Genomic DNA, 15,582 nt, shown 5'->3' on the forward strand with positions numbered 1-15,582 from the left:
GCGCCAAGCTCAGGGTGTAGAAAATTGTATTATATAGGATGCTGTACAAAAGTGTAAATCATCGGTGGTGTACTGGGCCTAAAAAGTTATTTCGTGCAGCCTAGTAAAAATGTAAGACAAAATTTTAGAAGTGACTTATGGTAAAAGCTTTAGACGGTCAGGTAACCTCTGGTTGGTTGGTTTATGGGGTTTAACGTCCCAAAGCGACTAAGGCTATAAGAGACGCCGTAGTGGAAGGCTCCGGAAATTTCGACCACCTGGGGTTCTTTAACGTGCACTGACATCGCACAGTACACGGGCCTCGAATTTCTCCTCCAAAGAAATTCAACCGCCGCGGCCGGGATCGAACCCGCGTCTTTCGGGACAGCAGCCGAGCACCATAGCCACTGAGCCACCGCGGCGGCCGGTCAGGTAACCTCTGTAACCATCCTTGGCTGCGCAAGGATGTCGAGGCTCCCGACAAATTGGATAAAGCCCTCAGCCTTCTTCTCAAGACGAGAGGGTGGCTGAGGCGTGGTTCGAAAAAAAAAATCTGCTTGTTGTAAAAAACTGACCATTATTTATTACATCTACAATTTGTTTAAAACACCTGCACTATTTAAAAACTTAAAAACCTGTGAAATGTCAACAAGTGTATGTTCACCTAAGAGCAATGTTGGATGGAATGGTATGTGTTCATTATAAAAAACTGTAAAATGCTCCTTCCTCAGTCTTTCTAGTTTTCTGCATGAGAATAAAATATGGTTTATTGTTAGGTCGTCTTGGTCGTCTTATAAGAGCTCTGTTTTTGGTGACAGTGACCTCTTTGTCGTTAGAATGGCATAGTCTATTGACACAAGCGAACTTATTTATCCTCAGCGTGCCCTCAAGCTCTACATCTGTGCAAGATGGGAAGTCTTGTCCTCGCCTCCCGAGACTTCTTCGTCCATAAGTATGCACCATAAGGGCTTCACTTCAAGGCTGAAAAGCAAACCCTGTTGCCTGGCTACTTTTGACAACGAGGCACACTATTCTGCTCGTCAGCCAGAGTAAGCTACTAATGCTATATTTTGTTACCGTCAAACATGCACACAGTCCGTGCCAGGTGAAGCGAAAGTCAAAAGAAACATGCCAGGTCTCTGGGTGGGAAGACAACAGAAACTAAGGAAAATGCAGCCTCCTGAACGGAGCTCAACAAAGGGTGGAGGGATTCTGGACGCTGTTGCAAGGCCACAGCTGTGGAGCATGCTCATCTAGTGCAAGCCAGCAAGAAGCTACCTTGTGCCTGATGTACAACGTTTCTGGCCTCCGACTCTGCGACCATGGTGCCCAAGGGGGGAAAAGAGGGGTGGGTAAGGGCCAGAAAGAAGAGAAACTTTTGAAGGAACGCACACAACACACCCTGATCAGTGACCAGTCAGCTAGTCAAGTAGCTAGCCAGTCAGCTGAGATTGTAACCAATCAGGTAGACTGCTTGACTGCTTATCCGCGAGCCAACTGGCTATCCAGCTGGTCGGCTCAACTGCAGACTAACCAAAGCACATAGCTGGTTGACTGAAAAAAGAACTAGTATAAAAGATAGGCAGCTCTTCAATGTACGTTTAAAATATTGTATATACTGTACTGTCCTTAGTGTACAATACAAATACATTGTGAAATTCAAAACAACATTCAGCTATTTTAGCTGGAAAAAATGTTAAAACCTGGCATTAATAAGGAAAAAAAAGAAAGAAAGAGAGAAAGCAGCCTGAACCCTTGCAAGGTTCAAAAATTTTTTGCACTTTTGGAGTGTCACGGGAATACAAGGGTAAACGACACAACAGAATGTGAACTCTCACAGCACCTCATGCACTGCTAAGAAAAAAATGGAATTCTGCCATACCGCAAGGTGTGAAAAAAAAAGGGGGAGGGATCTTTGTACATGCCCTTGTGGGGCAAGAAGGTCAACAATAAAGTAAGAGCAAACGAGGGTGGGTATCTACATGAACACAATTACACAAGCGTGCCAGTTGAGAAAAGGTTTTTTTCATGGCTGAGGAAAATTGAGGAAAAAAATATGGTTATATGTTTTTTTTTAAATTCGTGCATGGGCCACATCTTCAAAATTCACATCCGAAATAAAAAAAAAGGTGCCGCCCTTACAGAAGTTTATACAGTAATTGAAAAATAAATTCCACAAATTTGGTTCAAAGGAAGGAAAGGCTCCCAACAAGAATACTGGCACGATGAGAACAATATGTGAGTCAAATGACAATCTAATTATGCACAAATATCTTGGTGAATCGTACATGAAAAATGTACACGGAAAAGAAATATAGCTGGGTTGATCCGAACAAAACAGGTTGTTGGACCAATACAGAAAAAAAGATCAGTGCGAACACATGAGGCTCACCGAATGCTGCGGGATCGGTGACAATGATAGGGAGCCAATGGTGGCGCGCAGCTCATCGACGCTCGCACTCATCGGCGCACCATTGCTCAGGGGCTTGATCTCAATATGGATCCTCCTGTCTCGGTCTTCGTCATCTGCAAGGCGCAACATAAGCAACAAAACGCTACTGCAACGAACATTAGGGCAAACAACTTGCCATTTGAATAGACCGTTATCAGGGATGCTGAACGACTGGCACAGTACCAAGGGACATATACTTTTCCCAATGTTCCGTGATCAACTCCAGTGTTTTACAACAAAGGACCCCGAGAAATATCCAATCAACCGAACTCGTGCCAGTTACTGAAATCGGACCGCATGAATCTGTCCCCATGCTTAATTCAAGCTCAAAATTTAAGCTAAGCAACAGCCCCAAAGCACAGCCATTGTTGCTGTAGAACCTGGTGGCAGTAGTAGGCAGCATGGAAGCTCCTCACTTCAATACAAACTCATCACAGCTGATGAACTGCAGTCTATGTTCACAACGAACGAGTGGCACCCATTTTGCATTGCCCTGTCCTTTTTGCAATGCGTGAGCAACCAAAATGATGCTGTTATACAGCCTTTACCTCAATTACGAGGCTTTGGAAGCCCATAATGCTAACATATACCTAGGCTGCCACAAGCACTCACCAGAGCAGGCAGAAAGCAAAAAAAAAAAAAAGCCAGACTAATTTGCCTGAAAATGGCCACAAGTAAACCAATCCATTGCAAGAAGTTACTTCCCATGACATGGGGGTGGCACCTATATTGCTATATTGGGAAATGCTGCAGGCTTAGTTTTCAGGAAGAGCTTCACTTTTTATCTGGGCTGGCGCTGCATGCATTGAGTGTACCACAAGATGGCAAACATTATTTTAACATACTGCCACTGTTACAACATCAAGGCCCAACACTGGGTGGTAGCCCAAAGCTGATGCCTAAGATCTGCCCTGTTCAAGCAAAACAATGGATGTATCAATGAAAATAGATGGCAATAAAAGACTGATCCAATAGGACCACGGCTCTAGAACTGTGATAAGCCAGACAAAACGGTTACAAAATCTCCCCAACAGCAATCGTGCAACCATGAGCATCGCTTCGGGTACATGAGTATGCATCTTCTCCTATGATCCAGTACAACAGTGTGCGAATGACCCAAGGCAAAGTTTGGGCCACTCTGATGCAAGGAAGGCACGGAACACTTTGGCCCCTCTACCCGCTTCCGAACACCTCGGTGAATGCCCTGAAGAGAAGATGGCAAACCAATTTCCTCAGAGGGCAGAGGCAACTGCTCGGAGAAATGCCCATTCTTTTGCCCAGCGTTCCACAGTAATGCCTCACCTCTAAACCGCTTCCCCAGTGAATGTCATAAAACACCCAGTGACACAGCAAGTCTGCTTCCCAACTTATGTTAACTTAATACAACCTCCAAATTTCATTCGAACCCAAGTACTAGCAACACCTGTGTGCGGCCAACACAGAAGCGCGCCTTCCAGGCCAGCTGTTCACAGGCCAACTCTATGCCCTCCAATGGGCTTTGGTAGCTACATCAGCTCACTAAAGCAACCTTCGAAAACGAAATTTCAGCTGGTATTGGTAAAGCGGACAAACCAGAATTCCTCACCTGAATCGCCATCCGAACTTGAGTAGAAACTGTCCCGGTCATCTGAGCACACCATTGTCAAGGAAACAAAGGCAGATGCACACTATTCCGTAATGGCAGCATGCAGTGGAACCTCATCAATAATAAGCAGAATATAACTAATAAATTTTCCAAAAAGCAAGCAAAACCCAAAGAACAACTGTGGAACTTTGTTAACGGTGTGCAGCACTCAATCTGCAGCCAGCTTTCGACTAACCAGTGCTAAAGAAGGAAGCTCTGGTGGGCTCGTTGCAGTGACCATAGCGAGTCGTCATTTCACTTATGCTAATTTCAATGTCCACAGAGCCAGTTTACACATCATTTTTACATAACTCGCTAAGTGGTAAAGCTCACCCTTAGGTCTGCCACCATGGTGGTGTATGGAGCAAAGAAGAGTTTAACGAAGGATGTGCAGCTCGAAGCGCTGCACTTTTCAAACATGCAAACTGCTTGGCTTCCTGGTCGAACAAATTAGATCATCCGTTGGACACAGAGTAAAAGTTCTGTAATGCAGCATCTTCCACAGCAAAGCCATCATGCTGGCTACTCGAACCTTTGTCTTTATGAAAAAAATTTAAAAAATAATCAACAATGCTGAAACTGACTGCAGATAAGGCACAAACAGCTAGCTTAGTGAAGGCCCAAAACTGGCCTGTTAAAAGTGAGTGAACCAGAAACAAAAAAATAAGCTGCGATTGACAACTAGCTGAGCGGTTCACCGAGTGCTCAAGATAAGCTCAGTGGTGGAACTGGCAACTGGCTTCTTGTAGCAGCTTTTGTAGCAGAAGAAATCGCAGTTTGTAGCAGCAATTTTAAGTTTTGTAGCAGGAAAAATGGCATTTTGTAGCAGAATTCGAGCTTTTGTTGCACAAAAAAAAAGCTTCGTACCAAAATTTCATGCCAAAGAACAGTTATTTTAAATAAAGAAGCTTTGTTGTATTTCTGGAACAGGCATTTGCTCAGACGTTTTTAGCAACCACAGCCATGCAAGAGCAAGCTTCAATCCCAAATGCCGTTTAAAGTGCTTGGTTCCTTAAAAAGAGCCGAAAATAAGCAAAACAGGAGGTTCTCCTAAAAACACTGCCGTTTTTATTCAGAAGAGCGACATAACGAGATGCTCAACAGAACTATAAAAAATGATACCGTTCTTAAAACAAACTTTCAGGTACTATTTCTTCCCTTTTCTTGATCACTCCAGCTTAGACAGTGCCGCTGCGAGCTTTTCCTGTCCATTCTTCTGAAGGGCTTGTCCACTCTCAATGTCTGCAAAATGTTTAGACTTGTCACCTTTTGTGAAAAGCAGCTCAGCATTGGTGATCATATTCCTGGCCAGTCTGATCTCTTCTTGTACCTTCTCTTCATTCTGACCTTTTTTCTGGGTGTCTTTGTCCTGTACATCAGTCTTGTTTCGCTTGTTTTGCACGGGTCTCTTCTCCTGCATCCGCCTCCAACCGTTGCAGCTGACGCTTCCGCGATCCTTTCACCGCTCTGATTAATCCTTGTGTCATAGGAATGGCAGCTGGATTTTCTGCCCGATATAAGTTAGTCATAAGTTTTGTTGCCTTTCAGCTTTGACAAAGACATCGAAGACGTGAAGTGTCCATCCACACAGGCAGTGCGCTGACAGTGGTCCCTTTGTTCACCTTCGGTTGCAAAGCAGCGATGGCGATGTGGCTGCCGGCAGATGCGTTGCCGGAAGTGTTGCCGGCAGACATCAGTTTTGGTTTCACGGAAATGAGTTTCGGTTTCGTTCTCGGCAGAGTTATTGGAGTTATTCAGAGATATTTCGGCGCAGGCGTGGCGCAAAAGTAGGCAAAAAAACGATTTTGTAGCAGCATGTAGCAGGATTTCCCATTTGGCGCAGTTTGGCGCAATTGGCGCAGCAGTTCCACCACTGTAAGCTGTGGTACAAAACTGGTGTAGAATTTTCATGTTCCAGAGTCTTAGAGGCTAAAAGCAAAGTTATCAGGCCAATGCAGTCTGCTCTGGGCTCACTAAATATCTACAAATTAACTAAGATTTCAAATAAACAATATTTGAATTAGAATCCAAGTTCTACTGCACTTACCCAAGTAAATTCATCTGACAAATTCCTAAACTATGTAACACCATCACCAGTGGCCCCCACTGCAATCATGAAGGATACTTTCTTTGTGTCGGTCTGAAGATGGCCGCACCGTGTAACCTTCTTCATCGACTTCCGCGCACTAGACAGAGAAGAACACGCAGAGTGAAACTGCCCACACTGCTTGGTGCTGCAAAACAGAGGCTGGAAGATAACTCACCTGCTCCTCAGATTCCTTGCTGTCTCTGATGAGGCCGCGCAAGCAGGAAAAGAAACATGAACATTGTTGAAAAATTCCCATTGGCAAGCATCTCGTAAACTGGAAGGCTGACCTCAAAAGGAAGTGCTATACCTTCAAGGCCACAGAAAAGTAAAGCAGATTTTGAAAAGGTCCTAAAGAAAAACTCACATGTACGAAGCATATTGGCCCTGCCTAATGAGGGGTGTCATGTAAGGGTGCTGCCCATAACGTGCACAGTGACTGATTACCATGGTGAAGTTAAACGAGGCACACATTGCCAGCATCTACTCGGATACATGTTGTAGCACTGCCAAACTACTTCTCACATCTTATGTGTTCATGACACCGCTCATGGGCCAGCTTTTACAGCGACATCTGTTAAGGGCACATTTTACGGTTCTGCGGTGTTGTCGGCGTAACACGAGGAGAAACGAGGAGCAGAGATGAATGGTGCCATTCACCGAGCCGATATGGTTTGGTTTGGTTTATGGGGTTTAACGTCCCAAAGCGCCTCAGGCTATGAGGGACGCCGTGGTGAAGGGCACCGGAAATTTCGACCACCTGGGGTTCTTTAACGTGCACTGACATCGCACAGTACACGGGCCTCTAGATTTTCTCCTCCAAAGAAATTCTAGCCGCCGCAGCCGGGATCGAACCCGCGTCTTTCGGGTCAGCAGCCGAGCACCATAACCACTGAGCCACCGCGGCGGCTCACCGAGCCGATATGTGGCACCCACTGTGCGCAGTGGCAGGAATTAGTGCTTGCACCATAAGCGCCTCAGAGCAGAAAGAGTGCCACTGCTTTGCACAGCAAATTGCGCATTCACCGCAGCAACCAGCTGTTGCTGAATGTCTCGTTACACAGGTGTGGTAATCATTAACGGGTTTTCTCAGTGTAGCAGCAAGCCTCTTGTCATCTGTCAGCTTATGGCAAGGTAATGTATTGGGACCAGACACCATCTTGTTTGCTCTTCAGAGCTTCTTTCGAGCCTCTTTTCCAATCCTCTGCTGCCACCACTGCAGCCACAAAAAGCAGGAAATAAGCAAGAATTTCCAAACATCGCTATGTTTCATAAAACTTGGCACCATTCTAGGGCCGTTTTAAAAGACCAAGTATACCTCGTCTTAAGATATGTGCATCGTAACAAGAGTCAGCACAACCTTTTCCTGGAAATATGCCTTTCCTGTAGAACCTTGTCCATCTGAATTGGTAGTGTTTATAACGGAGGCCATGTATAGATGCCACCAAGCTCACTGTGCACGCACGTTGTTTATGCAGCTACCACGATGCATGTAATTTCCAGTGGCTCACGCTACTTTCTGAGGCCTCGGACAACACTGACAAATGAAAATTCTCGCCCCATTGTAGTTTATCACAGAGGTTTTTGTCTGTTGTTCTTCCAGGCGTACTTTATGTTCAGAAGTTTGGAAGACTGCTGTTTTAGACAGAATGGATTAAATTGTAAGTGCATTACCTTGCAGCAGCTAGGGGGACAAGCCCTCACACACAACTCCTTAGATGAAATTAAATATCTCACCAATGTGGTTTTGTAATTCAAAATGTAAATCTGCTGGTCTTGAAACAACGGTCGCTTCGAAGGCTATGTTTCTAATCACGTTCACCATCAGGTGTCTGCTAAGAACTAGAACAAGCCTGACATTCCTTGCGGACGAAGTGGCATAGTGAACTTATTGGTGGGATCCGTCTTTCAATTTACTGCCTCATGCAATGCAGGTTACAGATATGCAGAAAAAAGATACACATGGCCAAATTACACCGACATCTCTTCGTCAGACCATTTGTCTAAGGAACGCGCTTTTCAAAGCGGTGCTCCTGCAGTATTCTGTCTCGTGAAATCCTGGTCACAAAATTAGCTTCAAGAAAACCAGGGAGTTTGCCAATATGCTTCGCAAAACACGCTCTTCTTCTGCCAGGCCCGTAATGACCACATTCGGGCAAGCTGGCAGAGACCATGGTCTTCAATTAAGCCTGCTAACCGCACGATTTGATTTAAATATCAATACGAAATTCAACACGTTGAATAGAATTCTTCCAGTAGCTCAACTGCAATCAAATGGTGACGTGCCAAGTGAGTGAAAAGTGGAGAAAACAAAACAAAACAAAACAAAAAACACACTCCAATGCAAGCACACAAGCAAGAGCATGCAGAAGCCTCGCTGGCACAGAAAGCCGTTAGTGAAGCCGTGCAACGGTGCTGTTAGTGCACAGAGACGATGGACACAACGGCCATTTCTACAATGCAACACTGGCGGTATGCTACAGGGACGGTGGCTTTGACAATGTGCTGGGAACAGCAGGTGCTATTTGGTCTCACATAACAGGTATTAAGCACAAAAACGCTCAGTTAACGGGCCAGAGGTTGCCACTCTCTTTAAAAGAAAGTTCCGATGATGTCTAACAGTCAAATGTATGGTGAAAACTTTATGATAAAGCAAGTTTAAAAACTGAGGCAGCAGCTACAGCCACATTCTGCACACAACTTCTACTCCTTGGCAATGTTCTTATAGTCCTGAATGTGTATGTGTGTGTGTGTATGTGAGTGCATGGACGCATATGCCGGCTTCGTGGAACTTTTCTATTTGTGCCATGGCATGAAATTTTTTAAAAGACCTGTTTGTTCTAATTCTGCCATGCGCAAAAATTTGAAAAAAAAAACTAAACAAAACAAATCAGGTTTGAAGCAAGATGCACACTGATCAAGCTTACAAACTATAGTTTTTCTGTGGAGTTTTTCTGTGAAGTTTTTCCACCTATCAAGAAGCCCTCACCATGCCAAACCACGTGGTTTAATGTGGACAGAAACTAAGTTTGACGATGTATTCATTGCAGTATAGCACAAAGCAAGCGAAGTATGCGAGCTAATTTACGACGCAAGGCTCATTTCCATGTCACACTGACCTTGTGTTGCTGATCGGCATGATTCGTGGCATGCGGGTACACTGTGCAGATACACTGATGTGGTTCGCATGAACATGGCAGCTGGTACCACTGCCGCAATCGAAAACCAGAATGTCTCCCTAATGGCGGGAAAGCCTGTCTCGTAAATGCATGCAATCCAGAGTTGGCATCGGCCAATCACTCGGCACCATCCATCTGTGTGCTAAGAATGCCAATGTACGTGACTGCATTTGCAGCATCAACGAGTTGTTGCCATAGATGTGGGTGGCTGCGTCTACAGTAAATACAAGCTGTCACCATGAGACGCGCATGGCTGTGCCCGCTGTGTCCATTATGTATCCGCTGTCGCCATTTATGAGACGAACTAGCCCAGTTTGAGAATGGGGCGCCTATCGTGTTGTGGCCTTCCATCAACGTCCACTGACCTGGAGGGCAATGGAGCAACCGAGGTGGTTGCCGTGGTGACCGGCACGTGGCAGAGTGAATCAAGGTCAGGCGCACGCGGATGCTCGATAGAGAGCCTCCGCACGCTACGCTCGCAGGAGGGCGATGGAGCTGGCTCGTGCGGGGCGGAGCCGGCTCGACCCAAAGCGGCTCTGGCCCTAAGGAGCGAGCGCCACCCAGGCGGCCGCCTTGCTTTAGGAGAAGATGAGTTTTGCACTCAATCTGTGAAACTCCAATGCATTCACGTTACACACAGCAAGTAACTCCATCAACAAGTGGCCCGCTTCCGAGCCACTTTTCTTTCTTTCTCGGTGAACTAATCGTGACCACTGTAATACACTACAACTAACATCCAAAAAGCAAGTTCTTGTTGGAGACAAAAAAAAACAAAAAACAGTGCTGCATTCTTTTCTGCTGCTTGCCTCATTTGAAACGGCCAAATGTGACTATGATCCACAGAGCTAAGAATTCCATGTAATAGCTCCTGCATTATCAAAATTGTCTTAAGCCTAACGGTGGTCAACAATATCCTTTTACTAGTATTTTTTACACACAGTCTCCTCTCAGTTCTGCACGACAGCTCATCTGTTTGCTGCATCCGTCACAACTGTTTCTATTATTCTAACTGGCTAATTCAGCATCTAACCCCTTTGTTCTTTCTCTTAACAACTGAAACGCCCTGCAACATTTTCCCAATCCCCCGAACTACTCATGTGCACATATAAGAGAAACCTAGAATGCAATGGTACTGGCAAGTGCCTAAAAGGGAATCTCGCACTTTTCCTCACTTGAATAAATGAACCCCAAAAAAAGGAATCAATCTGCATAGTTTCATACAGTGCATCTGTCTGAATGTGCTTGCCTCAATAACTTCGGTAGAGATGACAGCCTAGGCGGTTAAAAGCATGGGCAAACAACAAGCAGGGTTAGTATTGCACGTGAAGCAAGCGTGTGGAACACACAAACCTCAAGTGACGTAGTTGGTAGGTGCAGTTAGTACAAGTACAGCACACCAAGTGCACCAAACACCATTCTAGCCACAACCACAAGTAAAGCACAGTGTCGCCGTTCACAAGTGATTAATGCAAACCTTCCACTTTCCAGACTGAACACAGTGCAATTGAACAGAGGTGGCTTCCACAAGGTGGCATACTTCATCACTATAAATTTCATCAGATGGCACACTATTTTTTTTTTTATTTAGATTCCCAACTGGTTCAGTGCTGATACGGTCCTGTATATCTTGCATGTAATGAAAACTGGTTGCTTGGCAGATTAAGAGGCTTGACTTTAGACTTGTACCATGCGTTTACATTGCTATTGTTGCCAATGCTGGCTTATACCTAGGTTGTCCAAACTCAAGAAACAATTACTTCTTGCAGTGCCTGCATGTGCTCCCCTTGTCCAATGCAGTTAAGCTCCCACAGAGAGGCATTACAGTTACCCTGAATTAACAAAAAAATAGGCACAGAAATAATTTAAGCCACTAAACCTTGCTCACAGTTTAAGAAGATGCCACAAAGGACAACACCGCACACTTCAGCAGCCACATAGGACTGTCTTGAAAAGTAACACAGATTCTGCAATAGGTTTACAGGAAGAAACAAACACAACTCTCACAATTAAGCAACTGCAAACTACAGTGAGGAGCTAGCTCAACAAGAACTCGGGTTTGCTTGCTCACAGAGCCGAGACATCTTCCACAACACAAACATCCGAGCCGAGAACTGAGAAAGAACCTGCTTTTCGCTCAAACACGAGCCTGTCCCACCTTGCTCCAAAATCACGGCTGCAGAAAGCAATGTGAAAGCTGCTGCGCAGAGGAAATGCCGCAGAAAGAAAGACAAAGGAAGGAAGCTGGAGAGACTCACGCCTCTCCGCTCGTGGCTGATGCGTCTTTGGAAGACATCTCCTTCTTGCGCTTGCGTTTCTCCTTCTGCCGCTCCCACTTGGTGCGCAGGAACCCTGCCGGCCCCACCAGGGGGAGAACACAGCTGCTCAAAGGCACTCTGCACTCATCTCGACAACCAACCGCATCTTCGTACACGCGAGCCAAGAGGGCAGCGGTGTACGTAATTTTGCAGTTTCTGTCAAGAGACGTATGTACGAGATATACCCGTAGAGAATTTGAGATCTGCAAGACATTCGGAGATTTATGAGGTATGTCAAGGCGTACGAGAAATGTACGAGATACATCACGTACGGCTGTACGAGACATGTCTCGTGTCTCTTAGTCTTGACATGCTTATCAGCACAGCAGGACGGGACATCGGACAAGCCTACAAACGTGAAGATGGCCGTGCAAAGCACAGTGGTGTGTCTGCAGTGCCCCTACTCACTACTGCACAGAGGGCCATTGAAAATGCAAGCAAAAGCAAGCACGCCTCTCATCTGTTCTCATCCGGTGGCAGCAAACGCTGGTTCTACAGAACACCAGGACAACGTAACTGTAACGATCTGCAGTCAGCTACTAAGTTAATTAATCTTTTTGCCCAACGAACCAGTACACAAATCACTACAACTGCTGAGCATACACCTCTAGCAAAGCACACTACCACTTACGACCTAATTTCCGACTGATAGTCTGAGGCTGAAAGAGCTGGATTAATGATCCCTCATTGGATTCCCACATGCCAAGGCAACCTTTTGGACTGTGAGCCATGCCGTAGACTACGTAATTTCAATCGCCTGGGGTTCTTTGCCCAGTTTAAAAGCGTACTACATCGCATTACAAGTATGGTCCTTGGTTTTTTTTCAGCTTCATGCTTCTATAAAATCAGGCCTCTCACATGCTCAGACTATGCAGCTTTTACTATTTTCTATTTTTAATGTAAATCCTGAAGTGAAAAATGCAAATTTTCAGAAAAACTTGATATTTTCAGGAAGCAGCCAGATTCAACTACAGTTTCAAAGAACATTTTTCATGTGCTGGAACAAGAAAGTACTCTGTTTCTCACCAAAATGAAAGTTTGTAATAGCAAACAGAGCATAAAGTAATTATGAGAAATAATGCTTTCATTTTAATTATAGGCCATTACCAATTCCTCATCACAAGGTTGAGACCTTACTGCAGACACCAACAAAGAAAGCAGGTCCACTGTTTTTGCTGCAGTTTCGTAGCCTTAAGTATTTTAAGGCGCAGTGAATAAACACAGACTCATCAATCTGCAATAGTGTTTACAATGCGCGACTATACAACTAAAAGTTACCATAAAACTGACCTTAAGTGCTTTGGCCAGAAAGCTCTGTATCATATTGAAGCTAAAATGAGCTGCTGTTACCTATCGTCTGAACTAGAAACCGAAAGCTTTTAAGAAGCTGTAGTAAGCACCCTCAAAGTGTGGCAGTCGGAGCACTATAGCTGCCAACAAATTATTTAACTTGAAAGAACAGACTTATCTGTAGGAGCAATGATTACTTTGGTCACAAAAGCAGAATGCCTACTCATTCAAAAGTTCACCTAAAGGATGCTTAAAAAACAACCTGTAATTTAGAAAGCATTCAGAAAGGCTCCAGAAATGTCACACACTGTTCTTTGCCTAAGTACGGCCATTGAAATCTGCACTAGGTAACAACTCTTAGCAAAGTTACGAAAAATGACTGAACTGAATGACTGAAAAAAAAAACAAGAAATAAAAAACGACAGCACGAAGGCACATTTCCACCCACTGACACACTAGCACACTTTACATATATGAGACAAACCTGATGAAAACCGCATCAAAATAGGCCTGCAGCACCAATTTTGGACAAAGAACATCACAAAAAGGAACGATACACAAGTGCGAGGTAAAAGACAGGACAGGGGGTGTCCTTGCACTTGCCCATCGTTTCTTTTGTAGCTTTCCGGCCAGAATGGGCTGCAACCAACTCGCAAAAATGTCTGTCCTACTGTCCCATACCCAGAGCAGTAATGTCTCACTAGGGTTGGCTGCAGTGCAAGATGAGGCGACACTTTCACAAGCCAAGCTCTCCTCGTGCTTAGTGAGGCAGCATTTATTGCAAGCCAAAAATTAACTGCCGTGCAATGGCTGGTGCCCCAATAACTACCCCATGGTTTCCATGTGCTGGATAGAAACTCCAACCCTTTGGACTTGGCCAATAATATCTTGAAAGGTAACCAGGCATTTGCAATCCCCTTACTCCTGACACTGCAAGTGCACTTACTGCAGCTTACAATGCACCACCGTTGTAATGTGAGTGCATAAATTGGGCCCAACCACAATTTAAACTAACGAACACTGCGAAAATTTCTGGTATGATCACACTGAACACACCGAATTGCGATTAAAGGAAGGTAGCCGGTGCATGACCATCACTTCCGGTCCCTGCAGTCAGCAATTCATAAGGCAGTAGTAAAGTGCTAAACTTTACTACACAGACACGAGAAAACAGACACACCACCTTATCTTTAAAAAGTTTAGCGCATTATTACCAACACGAACAACTAACTAGGCCCAATTCTCGCACTTGACAATTCATAAGGGTACTGGAGATATTAAAGTGGTGAAAAGATTAAGTACAAAAGAAGGAAGCAGCAGAAATCAGTGGCAAAGCTTTACACTACGTGAAGTGTCCCAGCTGGGCACGGCTTTATCACCATGCTCTATTATGTAGCCAGTAGGTTTCTGGCAGCCTTCCAGCAAATGAGGAGTACAGGCCTGTCAGGACTGTTTTAGACATGGAAGAACATGATGCAATACTACAAACGCTTTGGACCCTTTCTGTGAGTCCACCTGTTCAGCTGGCCACAAGGAGAGTTTGGCTTGGGAAGGTACTGCCACCGCCAACACCTTAAAAACAATTGCAAACAATGCAGTTTAAAGAAAAAAAAATGGAGAGAAAAGCGATGAGTCACCACCGCTGCCACCGCCGTGACTTCCACTTGGACTGCCGCCGCCGCTGCTCCCAGAGGGTGAGGGGGAAAAAAAACAGAGCGTGTTGCGCGGGTGGCCAAAAAAAGAAAGGTGCAGAGAAGAAGGGTGAGGTGTAATGGTGAGGGGTGAGAGGCAAAGGGTGAGGAGGAGGAGGTGAGAGCAATCTGAGTCAACTACGCCAAGCACCATCACCGAGGCGACAGGGCCCACACGGGAACCTCAGAGCATTTCCACCACCACCACCAAACAAGCCTCGAAACGCCTGAATCTAGTGCAACAAGCGAAAGCCCTTTATTGCTCCACACGGAAAAAACTGGAGGGCCCATATTTAAAATAACGCCCGCCTTACGTGGGGCAGGAGGAAGCACTCTGCCGTGAAGTTTGCAAGCACGGTCTTCAGAGAACCGACGCTTTGGTAATGTTGGTTTCAGCACATATATCATCACGCACGAGTGAGGTGCACATTAAATGCATCCTATTTTTAATGTTCACCATTAAGAGCACAAGGTTTCTTCCAAATCCGAAAGAAGTGAATTCGTACATACCAGACAGAGAAGAGCTCAGGCAGTACGAAGAGCATGTGTGGTTAAAGGTGCAAGCAAGAAGGAGAATTACGACATAAGCTAAGTTTCCAGCAGCTGGAAAATAGGAGATCAGGCTATTTATAACTGAGTATTTAAAGTCATAACAAGAGCAGTATTCCAAAGTATTTCACGTAAGGAAAGTTGCAAGCAAAGCTTTAGACAGGGACACTTAAGAATGGCATCAGAAGGCTTTGACTTCTGCACGAGTTCACATTGGGCTCAATGCACCATGTTTAAGAATTTCAAGAACAGATAAAGACCCCCAATGCCTCTAAGGCATCCAATTTCTACATTGGAATGAAATACCACCAATCCAGCATCACTGCCATTGTATGGAGATGATAGCTTAATCCTATTTTGAATGCATCAAGCTGCTTCGCACATCAAAAAGCACTGGAGTTAAGTCTAGGAGTTAAG

At 45.0% G+C, this 15,582-nt stretch overlaps 1 protein-coding gene across 3 annotated transcripts in view; it reads right to left on the reverse strand.

The window, feature by feature from the left end:
• The window catches only part of LOC149365761 (F-BAR domain only protein 2), a 70,848-nt gene that overhangs the window by 20,018 nt on the left and 35,248 nt on the right, over positions 1 to 15,582 (reverse strand). For 2 of the 3 annotated variants that reach the window (XM_089545801.1, XM_089545819.1), the window contains exons 8-14: positions 11,576 to 11,669; positions 9,686 to 9,892; positions 6,320 to 6,344; positions 6,181 to 6,241; positions 4,017 to 4,058; positions 2,372 to 2,505; positions 1,258 to 1,293 (exon numbers count right to left, since the gene is read on the reverse strand). In XM_089545801.1, coding sequence (XP_089401927.1) covers positions 1,258 to 1,293; positions 2,372 to 2,505; positions 4,017 to 4,058; positions 6,181 to 6,241; positions 6,320 to 6,344; positions 9,686 to 9,892; positions 11,576 to 11,669 — 599 coding nt within the window. The remainder of the gene's footprint in view (positions 1 to 1,257; positions 1,294 to 2,371; positions 2,506 to 4,016; positions 4,059 to 6,180; positions 6,242 to 6,319; positions 6,345 to 9,685; positions 9,893 to 11,575; positions 11,670 to 15,582) is intronic. The other variant, XM_089545810.1, reaches the window with a different exon arrangement.

This window comes from Amblyomma mixtum, chromosome 1, assembly GCF_055824585.1.
Source record: "Amblyomma mixtum isolate Tamu chromosome 1, ASM5582458v1, whole genome shotgun sequence".
In the NCBI taxonomy this organism is placed as follows: Eukaryota; Metazoa; Arthropoda; class Arachnida; order Ixodida; family Ixodidae; genus Amblyomma; species Amblyomma mixtum.